This window comes from Olea europaea, chromosome 3 (assembly GCF_002742605.1).
Source record: "Olea europaea var. sylvestris chromosome 3, O_europaea_v1, whole genome shotgun sequence".
NCBI lineage: Eukaryota > Viridiplantae > Streptophyta > Magnoliopsida > Lamiales > Oleaceae > Olea > Olea europaea.
Window position 1 is genome coordinate 16,412,678 of NC_036239.1, and position 18,463 is coordinate 16,431,140.

At 35.3% G+C, this 18,463-nt stretch overlaps 1 protein-coding gene across 1 annotated transcript; it reads right to left on the bottom strand.

The window, feature by feature from the left end:
• Positions 1-9,039: 9,039 nt before the first annotated feature.
• LOC111387470 (probable receptor-like protein kinase At1g11050) lies at positions 9,040-18,089 on the bottom strand. Its single transcript, XM_023012027.1, has 2 exons — positions 15,837-18,089; positions 9,040-9,614 (listed from the first exon to the last, which is right to left on the bottom strand). The coding sequence occupies exons 1-2, from the start codon at positions 17,722-17,724 to the stop codon at positions 9,541-9,543; spliced, it is 1,962 nt and encodes a 653-aa protein (XP_022867795.1). The 5' UTR covers positions 17,725-18,089; the 3' UTR covers positions 9,040-9,540.
• Positions 18,090-18,463: the final 374 nt, after the last annotated feature.

The following is an 18,463-nucleotide window of genomic DNA, read 5'->3' on the forward strand; positions in this document are numbered from 1 at the left end:
GATTCACGAACATTGGTGTTCGTGAATCACAAGATGCAAAGATTGAATTCAGTGTTTGAAGTTCCCTTGGATCTCTTAAATATGTTTGAAAAAGATATCAATATGAGGCACAATGTAGCAACCTTAATTCTTACGTGCCAGACTATAGTATTTATACATGAGGGTAAATAAGTGTCCTGGACCATGTAGAATTCTCCAAAATGCGACCTAGGGATTAGCCACATAACTCTATTGCTCGAGCGAAAAGTGAGCTATAGGTTTTTGCTCGAGCAACGTGGGGCGAAGAGCTCTTTGTTATTTTTGCTCGAGCATTGGCTTGCCAAGCAGCTAGTGATATTCAAGAATATTTCTTCCCTTTTTCAAAACTCGAACCCTAGCCTACTGACGCCGGGTAGGATAGTGATTATCCTATTGGCTTGTTGTAGCAGATAATTCGCAAGAAAAGAACGACAAAAATCGCCCAAAAAATCAGAGAAAATACTCTGAATTCAACTCAATATTATTAATAATGCAGAATGATGAAAACTAACCCACAAGCCGGGTTAAATAGCTGCGAAATACGAAATTATGGGAAAATTACTATAAATGGCAAAATCCCAAAATTATAACAAAATAAAATATTAAGTAAAAGAAGTAAGTTGCCAAAAATTTGGCTCAATTCGAGTTTTCTAACATATGGAAAAAAGGAAACGAAATATTACCATAAATAGTAAAAAATAACTTAAAATTGAATTTTGGAAAGGAAAATAGTGGATTTTGGGCTCAAAATTGACGTCCATCGAGCATAGCTAGGTGGCCACGACGTGCGCGCTGAAGAGAGCTTTCTGGATTGGGGTCATAATAGGGATTCTGATAACCGTAGTCAAAGTTATGGTCAAATTACTAAAGATGCGTCAAATTCCCCCAATTAAGGAAATAATGGTGATTCACTTTCCATCTTTGCGCCGATCCGCCATCTCATGGTATCTCAGCGCCATCATCGTGCTATCTGACAAATCAGCATCACTCGACTTAGATTCTCCTGCATCACCTACCAACGCTACATAATTGTACCCTAAGTCCCCAACTTTTAGAACATTGTTCAATCGAGTCCGTGACTTTTACAAACTTACAATTAATCTCATTTTGTCCACAGAATTACCAATTACATTTTTAGACCTAACATGTTGTGCTTTAACTGCTTCCAAATTCTAATTATGCACCAGTAAATGGCCTAATGGAACTTTCCTAAAAGCTTTAAATAGTTGCTTCGTTGATTTTTTTTTTTTTTGGGATAATAATGATATGTGTTGGGATACAATATGTAGGTCTTCTATTTGAAAAGATGTTGTTTGTGAGGAAAAAGAAATCAAAGGTGAAACAATTAAAAAGCTTTGTTTGGATTGGGGATAGGAATGAGATGAAAATTTGTTTCTCAAAGATTACAGAATTTGGGTTTGCTAGTGCTGAATGAAGCTAAACAAATGGTCAGTGAAATGGAAATTAAAGCTGTATTTCGAGAAAAACACAGCATTCAAAGAAACAAGCAATTTGATGAAAGTGACAGTGAAGAGGTAACACAATCAGTTAAAGAATCTTTAAGAGTTGATTATTTTTTCTTTATAATTGATAAAGCTCAATCTTCACTTCAAATTCGTTTTGAACAATTTAGACATTATGAAGAGACATTTGGATTTTCATTTAATTTGGAGAGGTTAAAGAGTACGCATAGAGATAGCTTGTTTAAATCTTGTGAGAATCTTGAGCAATATTTGAAACATAATGGACATTCAGACATCATTGGTGATGACTTATGTTCGGCATTTACAGTCTTGAAGTGCTATTTACCTAAAGAAATAAGAAGAGCGATTGATGTGCTACATTACTTGAAGAAAATGAATAGCTATTTCCCAATGCTTGCATTGCTTCCAAAATTTTGTTAACTATACTGGTTACAGTTGTATTAGGAGAAAGAAGTTTTTCCAAGTTGAAATTAGTCAAGACTTATCTCCGATCAACTATGTCACTGTAAAGATCGAATGGATTGACCATGTTACCTATTGAAAAAAAAAATTGTTGAACAAATCGATTATTCAAAGTTGATTGATAATTTTGCCTCTAAAACCATAAGATGAGATGTATTTAAGTGATCATTTAAAACATTTTCGCATTATTATTTAATTGTAATTTAAATAATTTGAATATTTCGTTTTATATGTTGTTTTATAGTTGATTTTAAGTTAACAAATTTAATTTTATAAAACTCTTATAAAGGAAAAAAATTTATTATTTGCTATGATTTAAAAGCCCAAATTTTGAAGTTTGCCCTGCTAAACACATGTACTACTCTGAAGACAATGCATGGAAAAGGAAAGGAAAGGAGAAGAGGAGAGAAGAAGACGCTAGAAATAGAATCTAAGAACTTTAATATTTGTGTTTGGCAGATAAGGGAGGCAGATAAGGGAAAGAAAAACAGTACACCATTACTTTCGATTCCAGCTAAACTAGAATAAGATAAAAGCTTATTCACAGGGCAAAAAAATTCTTTTTGAATTTTTGCAAGCCCCTAAAATTTATTTTTTTCAAAGTTGATTGATAATTTTGCCTCTAAAACCATAAGATGAGATGTATTTAAGTGATCATTTAAAACATTTTCGCATTATTATTTCATTGTAATTTAAATAATTTGAATATTTCGCTTTATATGTTGTTTTATAGTTGATTTTAAGTTAACAAATTTAATTTTATAAAACTCTTATAAAGGAAAAAAATTTATTATTTGCTATGATTTAAAAGCCCAAATTTTGAAGTTTGCCCCGCTAAACACATGTACTACTCTGAAGACAATGCATGGAAAAGGAAAGGAAAGGAGAAGAGGAGAGAAGAAGACACTAGAAATAGAATCTAAGAACTTTAATATCTGTGTTTGGCAGATAAGGGAGGCAGATAAGGGAAAGAAAAACAGTACACCATTACTTTCGATTCCAGCTAAACTAGAATAAGATAAAAGCTTCTTCACAGGGCAAAAAAATTCTTTTTGAATTTTTGCAAGCCCCTAAAATTTATTTTTTTCTTTTTTTTTTTTAATAAAAAAATCCCTTTGCCTTTCTCTAGCTAACCCCCTTCCACCTTCCTCATATTGTCCTTCTCCCACTTTTCTATCATTGTTTCACAACTGAAATCATTAGTCATATACTATCACTATTTAGAAGAATCTAACCCGAAAATGCATGATATTTAAATGTTAAGAAAATCCACCCATCAATGAAGTGAAATCAAGATGCACTTTTTATGGAGAGCTTAGGTGCTATAAGTGCATGCCTTTCTCACCATGACTTTTCTAAGTTTTTAAAACAGCTACTTCAATTTTGCTAATCATTTGTTTGTTCTCTTCTTCTAAGTATATCCATGAAATTTTACTGCTTGTCAGATGTAATTTGCTATGTTATTTTAAATCGTTATTCTACTATGATTTAAAGAACTTGCTAGTGCTAACTCTTCGGCTTAGGAACTCCAAAATGCCCAATAATCTTAATCAAAGGAGTCGATCAACTTCAACATGTCATCACGTATATTTTAAATTTTTGATAAAAATCGAGCCTTAGCACTTCCAATCAATGCTACCACGTAATCAATAGCTGTGTGTGTCAATATTATTTATCAGTATATGCATATTTAAACTGTGATAGATGCAACAGCAGAAAGTGGAGAATAAAGAGAGTGAATGACTCCTCTTTTTTTAACATTTACACAACAAGTGAATATTTGAAGAGCTCAGGTTTCTAAATGGTAAAAACATTTTGTCCATTGGCGCAGTTATGTCTGTTTCTTATAAAGTAGAGGCGATGGACTGAGAATCTGCCATTCACATTATTTGACAAGCATGAAAGAGAGAGAAACAAAGTTGTTAGAGATCTAAAGTGGAATTATAAAATCTTTATTTTTATTTAGGCTTCTTAGGTATGTTGCAATTATGCTGAGTTTAACACAAAAAATAAAATGTTATTATTCCAAAAACAATTACACATACCGCTATCTCACTAAATTAATATTTAACAAAGACACTATTGACATCAATTGTTTTTCTGCACTATTTCTCTCTCACTATCTCACTCTTTCTTTCTCTTCTACTCCCAGCTTACTCTCTCTGTTCACTCTCTTTCTCTTCACAGACTTATATTACAATAGGTAAGGACATATTTATAGTTGTGTATGTCATTTGCTTATAATTCTAGATAATTCCAGCATAAAATGATGAGGAATACAAATTTCAGATTATTCTTCCAATGACGGTGGACAGTAGAATTCTCCAGATTATTACATTGCTTCAAAAAGTGGTAAGGAGCCTCTAGAACTTTCTAAATAAGGTTGTGCTCATTCTTCAATTCTCGCATTCTCCCACTCAGTACTGACTTTTCATTTTGACTCTTTTCTTTTTCGTCACGTGCAACTATGCCTTGACGAATTTTGAAGTTCTTGGTTCCTCGATCAGCATATCTGCCGCATCAAATATTTTTGGTTCTTCCATGCTTTCTTCTTCATTGATTTTTAGGTGGTTATACTTGGTATTTGAATTCTCTTGTCCATCCGATTTTCTTATTTGTGATTGTAAATTTGTATGTACTTTAACAACTTATTGTTGACTTTGCTTAATCTCATCTACTGTCGTCTGATGCACATCTGTCTGCCAAGAATTTTGTATTACGGTAATAAACTTCTTTTCGTCACTTGATCTTTGTGCATCTTTTGTCTCCTCATGGCTTTTTTGTACTTCTATGATCTCTTCTTGTAATTTATCTTTCATTTTCCTATAAATCTAACAGCTCAACCCTCTGCGATGTTTGCCAAACATATGCTTTTTCAAATACATCTTCTAAGTTTTTTCCCCCAGTGGAGTCTACCAAGAAGACTCTTAATAAATTACAATGTCCTCTTTTGAGTTATCGATCCAATCATCTTCTTCTGAGTCATCAATCCAGTCATCTTCGCAATTTATTTGCTTAGGCAGGACTACCACTAACATTGATTCATCCTTCACAATTAAGTTTAATTTCTTCTCTCGAGTCTACTCAATTATTGTCCTCGTTGCCTAAGTATCCAATTCTTCTTCACTATTGTACTTCTCTTGCTCATTGGAGGTTGCTATATTGTCTTTTCCTTACTCTTTTTTTTTTTTTAAACCAACAGTCTCTAATATAATGGCCTCGTTTTCACAAACAAAGCACGCGCCATTAGTTCGTTGATATTCTGGACCTCTCTTGTCACAATTTTGTTGAGCTCTCATTGTCATAAAACTTTCTTTATGTTTATTTCCTTTATTATTTTGTTGACAGGACTAACCTCTTATTTTACAACTATATAGTGCTTTTTCCTCTTCTTTCTTTATTGGAACCCTGCATTTTCCTTGTCAACGCTTCTTGATCGGTCGGCAAATTCTCAAGATTGACCAATGAAGGTTGCTCTAGCGAACCTTGTATTGCGGCAATAAATCTTCTAAATTCAGGTCTTAATCCATGTATAATTATTCTTCTCATTTTAGACTCCGAAATTTCACTTGAAGCATCTAGCTCAAAAATTCACAACAGAAAGATTTCCCTTTATTAAAATATCATCTTACTGTTAAGTCTCCTTGAGTAATCAAGAGAAGCTCATTTTCTAGCAATTACAACCTCAAGTCATTTTTCTTTGAGAACAGCGAGGCCAAAGTGTCCCATATTTCCTTCGGTGTGTTCCTATTTCTTACGTACTCCAACAGTTATTCCTCAATTGTCATTTTTATAATGAACAAAACCTTACCTGCTTTGATTCTCAACTTTTTTCAGAGCTTTGACCTCTTCTGGCGATGTCACGTTATGTCCACCAACTACCTCCCATAGGTCTTGCCCTTGGAGATATGACTCCCACGTAGGTTGCTCATTGTGACTTGATTTATCTCCTCTTAATCAAGCAAACTTTAATAAAGCATCACAATCTCACTTTTTGCACAATCTCAAAAAGCTCAAAATTTGTCCCTGACTGCCTCGCTTTGATACCATATATAACAGACCGCCCGTTCGGCCCTTGAGGTTACGGGACACCCTAAGGTAGCCTTTCCCCACCCATGCAGTCGAAAAGCTACATAATGTATATCCCTAGCATCCATCATCCTCAAAGCTTTCCATCTTTAATTCTGCTTGCTTGCCAATCTCTTTGCCACATGTTGGTGGTCCCAAAATCTTCTTCGCAAGAATGTATGCCATTAGTCTTAGGTAAACCGACAATACAACGTTCGAAGCAGACCTGCTCTAATACCACATGTTGAGTTTAACACCAAGAATAAAATGTTTATTATTCCAAAAACAATTACACACACCACTATCTCACTAAATTAATATTTAACAAAGACACTATTGACATCAATTGTTTTCCAGCACTATTTCTCTCTCACTGTCACCCTCTTTCTTTCTCATCTACTCTCAACTCACTCTCTTTCTCTTCATGCACTCGTATTACAATAGGCAGGAACATATTTATAGTTGTGTATGTTAGTGGCTTACAATTATAGAAAATTCCTACAAATTCCAAATGATCCTTCCTATTGCGGTGGACAGTAGAGCTCTCCAAATTATAGATTGCTTCAAGAGGTGGGAAGGAGCCTCTAGAACTTTCTAAATAAGGCGGTGCTGATTCTTCAAATTCGACCAAAACAATGCAAGAAAAAAAATTATATCCTTCGTTTCTTCTTAGCAAATTAGAAAAGCCAACTCATTTTCTAGTACTTCAGCATCTTTCCATTTTTTAAACAAAGGTGATGAACCGAGCTGTAAAATTTGTTGAGGAAGAGCAATTACAAGATAACAGATCTCAACTTGAGATTCTTCTTTTTTGTCATTGTCTTCAATCTTTCTTTATTTTTCTTAATTAGTCCTTAATTGATAAGTTTTTAGCTGAATCTGTTACATTTTCACGTTTTATTCACCATGTCACATGTTCTTCACTTTCAAGGGGTTTATCATTCTTGTTCATGTGTGCTTCAATAATGGTTTTGCTAACGTGTCATAAAATGTGAAAACAAACAAAAGTGTTTTTGCTTGTTCAACAATTGTGTCAGCACTTCTGTGTGCTTGTCGTTCAGAGTAAGTTTTTAACTAAATCTGTTACATTTTCACATTTTATTCACCATGTCACGTGTTCTTCACTCTTTGATTGATGTCACTTTTAAGAGGTTTATTGTTCTTGTCCATGTGTGCTTCAATAATGATCTTGCTAACGTTTAATAACATGTGAAAACAAACAAAAGTGTTTTTGCTTGTTCAACAATTGTGTTAGCACGTCTTGAGTGCTCGTCGTTCATAGTCAAGATCAAACTTATGATTTCGTATATCAAATGCTCGCTGCCAGCAGCATGAGTTCTCACATGCGAGCTCAAAGTTAAGTTGAATGGAAATTCCTGCCACTATCCTTGTAAAATTAGTTGTTAACATACCAAAGGCAGTATAAGTATTTATGTCTATTTGAAGAAGGAAAATTCTTATCAAAGTACTCAATATTCTGGCAATAATATGATCATGACTCTCTTTAAGTACAATGAACCAAAAAAAGTAGCCATGACTAGGTGCGCATAACATTGTTTGACTCGAATAAAGTGCTTCGAATTCTCTTAAGTGCGCATAATATTTTTTGACTGAAAATTTTACATGGAGACGTGAAAGGTTTGGACACCATAATAGACCTTATAATGCTGCAATTTGATATTCTGCCCATCAATCAAATCTTACCAGATGGGATTGCAAAGGAAACCTATAAAATATTTCAGTTTTAACCACATTTCTACATGCCGTATTGGTCGATCAGGTCAACAAAGAGATACGTGCAAAGCTTTCCTCATGCATCCCGTCCTTCAGCTTTGTTTTGGACAGCACGATTAAGTATATCAGACTCGGTTTTTCTAATTTGATCTCTTTTGCTCATTCTAGTAATATGGCAAAAAAGTATTTATGCAACCGACTCTAAATTGTCAAAAAATAAGACCATATTATGCAAATTATGATCCATGGAAATAATCTATATTATGCAAATTATGATCCATGGAAATAATCTACTTTTTTTGAGAGCACATCACTTGATATTCCATCATAAGTACGATTGACTTGGAAGGACTTTCAGGTAAGGCTTAATACTTCTACAAGGTTTTTCCAAACTGTAGGATGCACAAGTAATTTCTATTGAAACTAGCAGTGAAAATCTTAAGGCTCCCTCAATTCACTTTCTGTAATCCAAGTTCTTCACTTCAAGTACACGTCTCAAGTCCGTGTTGTGCCTTCACAATCAACTTTTTGGTGACCTGAGCCGGTCTACATTTACACCCCAACTTTAGGTCACCTTTCATTTACAATACCTGAAACTTCAAGACCTCATTACCAACTGCCAATAATAATGTAATCATCTCTGAGTTTGTACAGCTACTCTTACTGTCTACTGGTTTACATTGGCAGTCTGGAATATGACTCAAGTGGAAATTCCACAATGAGTACACTAACAACAGAAACTAAGCCTCATTACCAGTAAGTTTAGGGCCGTCTCCATGATAAGTACGTGGCTTGATTGCCTTTTTACCTTCTGTTGTGCTAAAATATTAAGAAGCTGATTCTTGATGATATGTGCTCCTAACAGACTTCAGTTCATCTTGGATCCTTCATACACATTTAAAGACTGTTCTGATAGATTATTGTGATTCAAAGTGGGGAAAAACCAGTCTTAAATAACATTCATGTACATTCATACCCAATAAATTTGTAGGTTGTAGCAAATTCATTAACTTTTATGTCTTGTTTTCTTTTAGATTTATGAATGACAGCTAAAAGTTTTCATGCTTAATACCTGCAGTTAGCATGGCAAATCATTGATGCTAAGTGCTGACGAAAGGTATCAAGCTCCAAAGGTTTCACCATGATCAATCTGCATTCTATTCTTTTTAACCAGATAGATGGTTTCTCAGTTAAGTATCGTTTGCGATTTATGTGTGAAAGGTACCATGAAACCGGTCTTCGCAGGCAATAGCATACAACTTCCTGTCAGAAATGATGAACAGAACCTTTATTTAAGAGCTCATAATTTTTAGGTTTGAATCAAATATCATATTGCATTTTAGATTGACAAAAAACACTAGACTCGATGAATATTTTTTCATATAGTAAGTGGGCTAACTATGTAACACAGTGACAATAAATAAAACAGAGGGATCTCTTGAGTATTCTTCTACAGAGATCTATGTCAATGTAAAAGAGAATGCAAGTTGTACAGTACTTGAACAGACTGAACTTCATTTTCTAAATTTGTAGAGTGCTATTCAATCCTCCCTATCAAATATGCCAAAAATGCTTTGTAACTTTTGGCAGCCAAAAAGTCTGTTATCTCCAAGGGCATTGACAATCCAATGAAGCTTAATTCTAACTTCCTTGAGCTTCATGATGGGGCGAACAGCCTTCCGATTTGAAGTGTCAAATGTTCAAGAGCATTCTCCCAGGTATCAAGATTTTGCCAAACATAACTATTTACAAGAAGTATTTCTCTTTACATTTTTCACCTAAGCATATCCCCAGAATATAACTGCAACCCACTCAATGCAGGAGATATGCTAAAAGTGTTACCCTCACCTCCAAAAAACGAAGGATGTCCAAGTATGGAGAGCTTAGGTGCTATAAGTGCATGCCTTTCTCACCATGACTTTTCTAAGTTTTTAAAACAGCTACTTCAATTTTGCTATTCATTTGTTTGTTCTCTTCTTCTAAGTATATCCATGGAATTTTACTGCTTGTCAGATGTAATTTGCTATGTTATTTTAAATCGTTATTCTACTATGGTTTAAAGAACTTGCTAGTGCTAACTCTTGGGCTTAGGAACTCCAAAATGCCCAATAATCTTAATCAAAGGAGTCGATCAACTTCAACATGTCATCACGTACATTTTAAATTTTTGATAAAAATCGAGCCTTAGCACTTCCAATCAATGCTACCGCGTAATCAATAGCTGTCCGTGTCAATATTATTTATTAGTATTTGCATATTTAAAATGTGATAGATGCAGCAGCAGAAAGTGCAGAATAAAGGGAGTGAATGACTTCCTCTAAAGTGGAATTATAAAATCTTTATTTTCATTTAGGCTTCGTAAGTATGTTGCAATTATGTTGAGTTTAACACAAAAAATAAAATGTTATTATTCCAAAAACAATTACACACACCGCTATCACACTAAATAAATATTTAACAAAGACACTATTGACATCAATTGTTTTTTTGCACTATTTATCTCTCACTATCTCACTCTTTCTCTTCTACTCTCAGCTTACTCTCTCTGTTCACCCTTTTTCTCTTCACACACTTATATTGCAATAGGTAGGAACATATTTATAGTTGTGTATGTCAGTGGCTTATAATTCTAACATAAAATGATGAGTAAAACAAATTCCAGATTATTCTTCCAATGGCGGTGGACAGCAGAATTCTCCAGATTATTACATTACTTCAAAAAGTGGGAAGGAGTTTCTACAACTTTCTAAATAAGGCCGTGCTGATTCTTCAATTCTCGCATTCTCCCATTTAGCACCGACTTTTTATTTTGACTCTTTTCTTTTTCGTCACATGCAACTATGCCTTGACGAATTTTGAAGTTCTTGGTTCCTCGTTCAGTATATCTGCCGCATCAAATATTTTTGGTTCTTCCATGTTTTCTTCTTCATTGATTTTTAGATGGTTATACTTGGTATTTGAATGCTCTTGTCCATCCGATTTTCTTATTTGTGATTGTAAATTTGTACGTACTTTAATATCTTATTGTTGACTTTGCTTAATCTCATCTAGTGTTGTCTAATGCACATGTGTCTGCCAATAATTTTGTATTACGCTAATAAACTTCTTTTCGTCACTTGATCTTTGTGCATCTTTTATCTCCTCATAGCTTTGTTGTACTTTTGTGATCTCTTCTTGTAATTTATCTTTCATTTTCCTATAAATCTAGCAGCTCAACCCTCTGCGATGTTTGCCAAACATATGCTTTTTCAAATACATCTTCTAAGTTTAGTAGTTTTTCCCTCAGTGGAGTCTACCAAGAAGACTCTTAATAAACTACAATGTCCTCCTTCGAGTCATCAATCCAATCATCTTCTTCTGAGTCATCAATCCAGTCATCTTCGCAATTTATTTGCTTAGGCAGGACTACCACTAACATTGATTCATCCTTCACACTTAAGTTTAATTTCTTCTCTCGAGTTTACTCAATTATCGTCGTCGTTGCCTAAGTATCCAATTCTTCTTCACTATTGTACTTCTCTTGCTCATTGGAGGTTGCTATATTGTCTTTTGCTTACAACTTTTTTTTAAACCAATAGTCTCTAATATAATGGCCTCGTTTTCACAAACAAAGCACGCGCCATTAGTTCATTGATATTCTTGACCTCTCTTGTTACAATTTTGTTGAGCTCTCATTGTCATAAAAGTTCCTTTATGTTTATTTATTTTATTATTCTGTTGACGGGACAGACCTCTTATTTTATAACTATATAATGCCTTTTCCTCTTCTTTCTTTATTGAAACCCTACATTTTCCTTGTCAGTGCTACTTGATCGGTCGGCAAATTCTCAAGATTGACCAATGAAGGTTGCTCTAGCCAACCTTGTATTGTGGCAATAAAACTTCTAAATTCAGGTCTCAATCCATATATAATTATTTTTCTCATTCTAGACTCCGAAATTTCACTTGAAGTGTCTAGCTCAGAAATTCACGACAGAAAGATTTCCCTTTATTAAAATATCATCTTACTGTTAAGTCTCCTTGAGTAATCAAGAGAAGCTCATTTTCTAGCAATTACAACCTCAAGTCATTTTTCTTTGAAAACAATGAGGCCAAAGTGTCCCATATTTCCTTCTGTGTGTTCTTATCTCTTACGTACTCCAACAGTTATTCCTCAATTGTCATTTTTATAACGAACAAAACCTTACCCGCTTTGATTCTCAACTTTTTCAAAGCTTTGACCTCTTCTGGCGATGTCATGTTACGTCCACCAACTACCTCCCATAGATCTTACCCTTAGAGATATGACTCCCATGTAGGTCGCTCATCGCGACTTGATTTACCTCCTCTTAATCAAGCAAACTTTAATAAAGCTTCGCAATCTCACTTTGTGCACGATCTCAAAAAGCTCGAAATTCTTCCTTGACCGCCTCGCTCGGATACCATATACAACGGACCGCCCGTTCGGCCCTTGAGGTTACGGGACACCCTAAGGTAGCCTTTCTCCACCCATGCAGCCGACAAGCTACATAACGTATATCCCTAGAATCCATCATCCTCAAAGCTTTCCATCTTTGATTATGCTTGCTTGCCAACCTCTTTGCCACATGTTGGTGGTCCCAAAATCTTCTTCGCAGGAACGTATGCCGTTAATCTTAGGTAAACCAACAATGCAATGTTCGGAGCAAATCTGCTCTAATACCACATGTTGAGTATAACACCAACAATAAAATGTTTATTATTCCAAAAACAATTACACACACCACTATCTCACTAAATTAATATTTAACAAAGACACTATTGACATCAATTGTTTTCCAGCACTATTTCTCTCTCACTGTCTCCCTCTTTCTTTCTCTTCTACTCTCAACTCACTCTCTTTCTCTTTCTCTTCATGCACTCATATTACAATAGGCAGGAACATATTTATAGTTGTGTATGTTAGTAGCTTACAATTATAGAAAATTCCAGCATAAAATGATGAGGTATACAAATTCCAAATGATCCTTCCTATTGCGGTGGACAGTAGAGCTTTCCAAATTATAGATTGCTTCAAGAAGTGGGAAGAAGCCTCTAGAACTTTCTAAATAAGGCGGTGCTGATTCTTCAAATTCGACCAAAAACAATGAAAGAAAAAAATAATATCCTTCGTTTCTTCTTAGCAAATTAGAAAAGCCAACTCATTTTCTAATACTTCGGCATCTTTCCATTTTTTAAACAAAGGTGATGAACCGAGCTGTAAAATGTGTTGAGGAAGAGCAATTACAAGATAACAGATCTCAACTTGAGATTCTTCTTTTTTGTCATTGTCTTCAATCTTTCTTTATTTTTCTTAATTAGTCCTTAATTAGTGAGTTTTTAGCTGAATTTGTTACATTTTCACGTTTTATTCACCACGTCACATGTTCTTCACTCACTGATTGATGTCACTTTCAAGGGGTTTACCATTCTTGTTCATGTGTGCTTCAATAACGATTTTGCTAACGTGTAATAAAATGTGAAAACAAACAAAAGTGTTTTTGCTTGTTCAACAATTGTGTCAGCACATCTGTGTACTTGTCGTTCAGAGTAAGTTTTTAACTAAATCAGTTACATTTTCACATTTTATTCACCATGTCACGTGTTCTTCACTCTTTGATTGATGTCACTTTTAAGAGGTTTATTGTTCTTGTCCATGTGTGCTTCAATAATGATCTTGCTAACGCTTAATAACATGTGAAAACAAACAAAAGTGTTTTTGCTTGTTCAACAATTGTGTTTGCACGTCTTGAGTGCTCGTCATTCATAGTCAAGATCAAACTTATGATATCGTATTACAAATGTTCGTTGCCAGCAGCATGAGTTCGCACATGCGAGCTCAAAGTTAAGTTGAATGGAAATTCCTGCCACTATCCTTGTAAAATTAGCTGTTAACATACCAAAGGCAGTATAAGTATTTATGCCTATTTGAAGAAGGATAATTCTTATCAAAGTACTCAATATTCTGGCAATAATATGATCATGACTCTCTTTAAGTACAATGAACCAAAAAAAGTAGCCATGACTAGGTGCGCATAACATTGTTTGACTCGAATAAAGTGCTTCGAATTCTCTTAGGTGCGCATAACATTTTTTGACTGAAAATTTTTCATGGAGACGTGAAAGGTTTGGACACCATAATAAACCTTATAATGCTGCAATTTGATATTCTGCCCATCAATCAAATCTTACCAGATGGGATTGCAAAGGAAGCCTAGAAAAGATTTCAGTTTTAACCAATCGAAGTGACCCTTTAATGGGCATCTTTAGGATCCACATTTCTACATGTCGTATTGGTGGATCGGGTCAACAAAGAGATGCGTGCAAAGCTTTCCTCATGCATCCCGTCCTTCAGCTTTGTGTTGGACAGCACGATTAAGTATATCAGACTTGCTTTTTCTAATTTGATCTCTTTTGCTCATTCTAGTAATATGGCAAAAAAATATTTATGCAACCGACTCTAAATTGTCAAAAAATAAGACCATATTATGCAAATTACGATCCATGGAAATAATCTACTTTTTTTGAGAGCACATCACTTGATATTCCATCATAAGTACGATTGACTTGGAAGGACTTTCAGGTAAGGCTTAATACTTCTACAAGGTTTTTCCAAACTGTAGGATGCACAAGTAATTTCTATTAAAACTAGCAGTGAATATCTTAAGGCTCCCTCAATTCACTTTCTGTAATCCAAGTTCTTCACTTCAAGTACACAGCTCAAGTCCGTGTTGCGCCTTTACAATCAACTTTTTGGTGACCTGAGCCGGTCTACACTTACACCTCAACTTTAGGTCACCTTTCATTTACAATAACTGAAACTTCAAGACCTCATTACCAACTGTTGATAATAATGTAATCATCTCTGAGTTCGTACAGTTACTCTTACCGTCTACTGGTGTACATTGGCAGTCTGGAATATGACTCTCTGGAAATTCCACTAAGAGTACACTAACAACAGAAACTAAGCCTCTTTGCCAATAAGTTTAGGGCCGTCTCCATGATAAGTACATGGCTTGATTGCTTTTTTACCTTCTGTTGTGCTAAAATATTAAGAAGCTGATTCTTGATGACATGTGCTCCTAACAGAGTACAGTTCATCTTGGATCCTTCATACACATCTAAAGACTATGTTCTGACAGATTATTGTGATTCAAAGTGGGGAAAAACCAGTCTTAAATGTCATTCATGTACATTCATACCCAATAAATTTGTAGGTTGTAGCAAATTCATAAACTTTTATATGTCTTGTTTTCTTTTAGATTTATGAATGACAGCTAAAAGTTTTCATGCTTAATACCTGCAGTGAGCATGGCAAATTCATTGATGCTGACGCAAGGTATCAAGCTCCAAAGGTTTCACCATGATCAATCTGCATTCTATTCTTTTTAACCAGATAGACGGTTTCTCAGTTAAGTATCGCTTGCCATATATGTGTGAAAGGTACCATGAAACCGGTCTTTGCAGGCAATAGCATACAACTTCCTGTCAGAAATGATGAACAGAACCTTTATTTAAGAGCTCATAATTTTTAGGTTTGAATCAAATATCATATTGCATTTTAGAATGACAAAAAACACTAGACTCGATGAATATTTTTTCATATAGTAAGTGGGCTAACGATGTAACACAGTGACAATAGATATAAAACAAAGGGATCTCTTGAATATTCTTCTACAGAGATCTATGTCAATGTAAAAGAGAATGCAACTTGTACAGTACTTGAACAGACTGAACTTCATTTTCTAAATTTGTAGAGTGCTATTCAATCCTCCCTATCAAATATGCCAAAAATGCTCTGTAACTTTTGGCAGCCAAAAAGTCTGTTTATCTCCAAGGGCATTGACAATCCAATGAAGCTTAATTCTAACTTCCTTGAGCTTCATGATGGGGCGAACAGCCTTCCGATTTGAAGTGTCAAATGTTCAAGAGCATTCTCCCAGGTATCAAGATTTTGCCAAACATAAGTATTTACAAGAAGTATTTGTCTTTACATTTTTCACCTAAGCATATCCCCAGAATATAACTGCAACCCACTCAATGCAGGAGATATGCTAAAAGTGTTACCCTCACCACCAAAAAACGAAGGATGTCCAAAGGGTGTTGGTCTATCGGGAATTGTAGGAACCTCAATGTCTCCTTCCAACATTTTCAAGGCATCCAAAATGGTTGGCCGCAAGGCCACCATAACATGAGCACACAGAATACCAACAAGTACAAATCGCTCCATTATGACTTTTGGATTTGCATTTGATGAATCTCCTTTCAAAAGAGAAGCATCCAATACTGATTCTAATTTCCCCGCTTTCACCAGTGACCAAGCCCAATCTGTGATTAGAATTGCTTGAGGTGATTCGGAGGATAGATCAAGAGCTTTCTTCCCACACATTATTTCCAAAACAACTACCCCAAAGCTATAAACATCACTTTTCTCAGTTAACTGCCCATAGAGAGCATATTCAGGAGCCAAATATCCATGTGTTCCGGCCACTCTGGTAGTGAGATGAGACTGTCCTTCTCTGATTTGCTTTGCTAATCCAAAATCTGCAACTCTTGCCTTCATATCTGCATCCAACAAAATGTTTGTAGCCTTAATATCCCTATGATAAATAGCTGGCTTTACTCCATAATGCAGATAAGCTAATCCGTTTGCCACATCCATAATTATGCTTTTCCTTTGTGGCCATGTCAATGGTGGCTTCAAACTTCCACCTTGATTTATCGGAAACAAATGGTCACCGAGGTTTCCATTAGGCATGTAATCATAAACGAGGTATCTCTCACTCTCACTTGGACCAACATTTTCAGTCACACAGCACCCTCTAAGCGGCACAAGATTCCTATGCTTCAAGTTACTAATGATCTCAACTTCATTGCAAAAGTCATCATTTCCTTGAAAATCCGATTCTATGATCTTCTTAACTGCAACAACTGTCCCATCAGCTAAAGTTCCTTTATAAACCATCCCGAATCCACCTCTTCCAATGAAATTCTTGGACGAAAAATTATCGGTTGCCTTCTCAAGTTCATGAATTTTATACCAAATAGCCATCGTCGTAGGCCTCTTTCTTGACCTAGATTCCATTTCTTCTTCTCCCGAATTAAATCCGTCCTGTTTTTTCATCCGTCTTCTTTTCCACCATGAGTACATTCCCAGCAAACAAGACATCAGCAAAATTGCCACACCAGCCCCAGTTAGTCCAAAGACAAGAGCCAAATGCCGTTTACTCGAAGAACCCTTATCCGAATTGATCGAAAGACCAAAGATACAAGTTAAAGCACCAGTGCTTTCAGGCCCAAATTCATTGACAATGCCAGCAGCATATAGAACTGCAAAGTAAAAGCATTCAGTGGAATGAGACTTATTACCATCAGTTGCAATCAAAGAAGACTGAACCCGTAAACCGGCTGCCAGGCAAGCATCGCATTGAGTAAGATCAGTAAGGTCTGGCTTACAAGCAGAGTCCAGTATAGTGGAGGGACCAAGCTTCTTGGCCCAATCTTGGGTGGACTCAATGGAGGCGCATATATTGGGAGTTATCACAAATTGCATTGGATCAAAGCAAATGGATGTGAGATTTTGTGGGAGAACAAGAGAGTTCAACTTGGATTGGAAATCTTCAAGGCATGAAACGGAAGTTGGCAAATTGGGCAGTTGAAAAAGAGAAGATTCTTTAAGATGCTGTGACAGTCCTATGCCATAAAGGGAGAGGAGGGTTTGGCAGCACTGGCGTTTTCCGCCGGTGGGATTGCCGGAAGTAGGAGAAATCTGTTGGGTTGAATTAGGATTTGGAGGGGTTTTGCAATCAGAAATCGACCATGGGATTCGCAGTACATAACCAAGATCCATGGGACATGTAGATGAATTTGTTCTTGAAGTTGGAGAAGAAGAAACCGAAGAAACTAACACCATAATACAAAGAAACAGACAGAAAATTAAGGAACTAGGTTTCATTTTCATTTTGTTACTTCAAAAACAAACAAACAGATTCAGACTGAAAATCAAGATTCAAGAAACCATAAATGGAGAAAAAAGCAGAATTTATCCCTCTCTATCCCAGATGGTTCCAAGAAATAAAAATGGGTGGTGAATAAGATCGAAATTTGTTTTACGGAGGTGATACTTCAAATCAAGTTTGAATCTTCGATAAAAGAAGGTACAGAAAACTGGTCAAATTTGTGTTGTTGCTGGGCAGCTGCTGTCTTTGGACTTTAGTAGATGCCGACGTAGGATCGCATAAGCAATAACATCTGTCATGGGTGAATACGAGCAACAGTAACAGGATTGCGATGGTTTCGTGAGATATAACAGATTTTTCAAATTACTAGTAGGTGAACGTACGTTGTACATTAATTAGTTAATGTTAAGAATAAGTTTACGTAAATTGAGAGATTCATACGTAAACATTAAAGATATTAATAAGTTGGTTCGAATTCACGTATTTTTTCATTCTATTCCATTATAAAAATACATCAGTTAACAAAGGAAATCCCTTCTTTCAAACCTGTTAAATAAAAGTAGAATTTCTTACGAGTAAAGATACCCAAACGAAAAAAACAAAAAGGGGGTACAAGAGAAAAATTTAAAAAAAAAAAAAAAACAAAACAGTAGGGAAAAAACGAAAAGAGAAGATAAAAAACAATACATTCAAGGAACTATTTTTTGAAAAAATATTGGATCCGTTGAGAAACCAACAAAA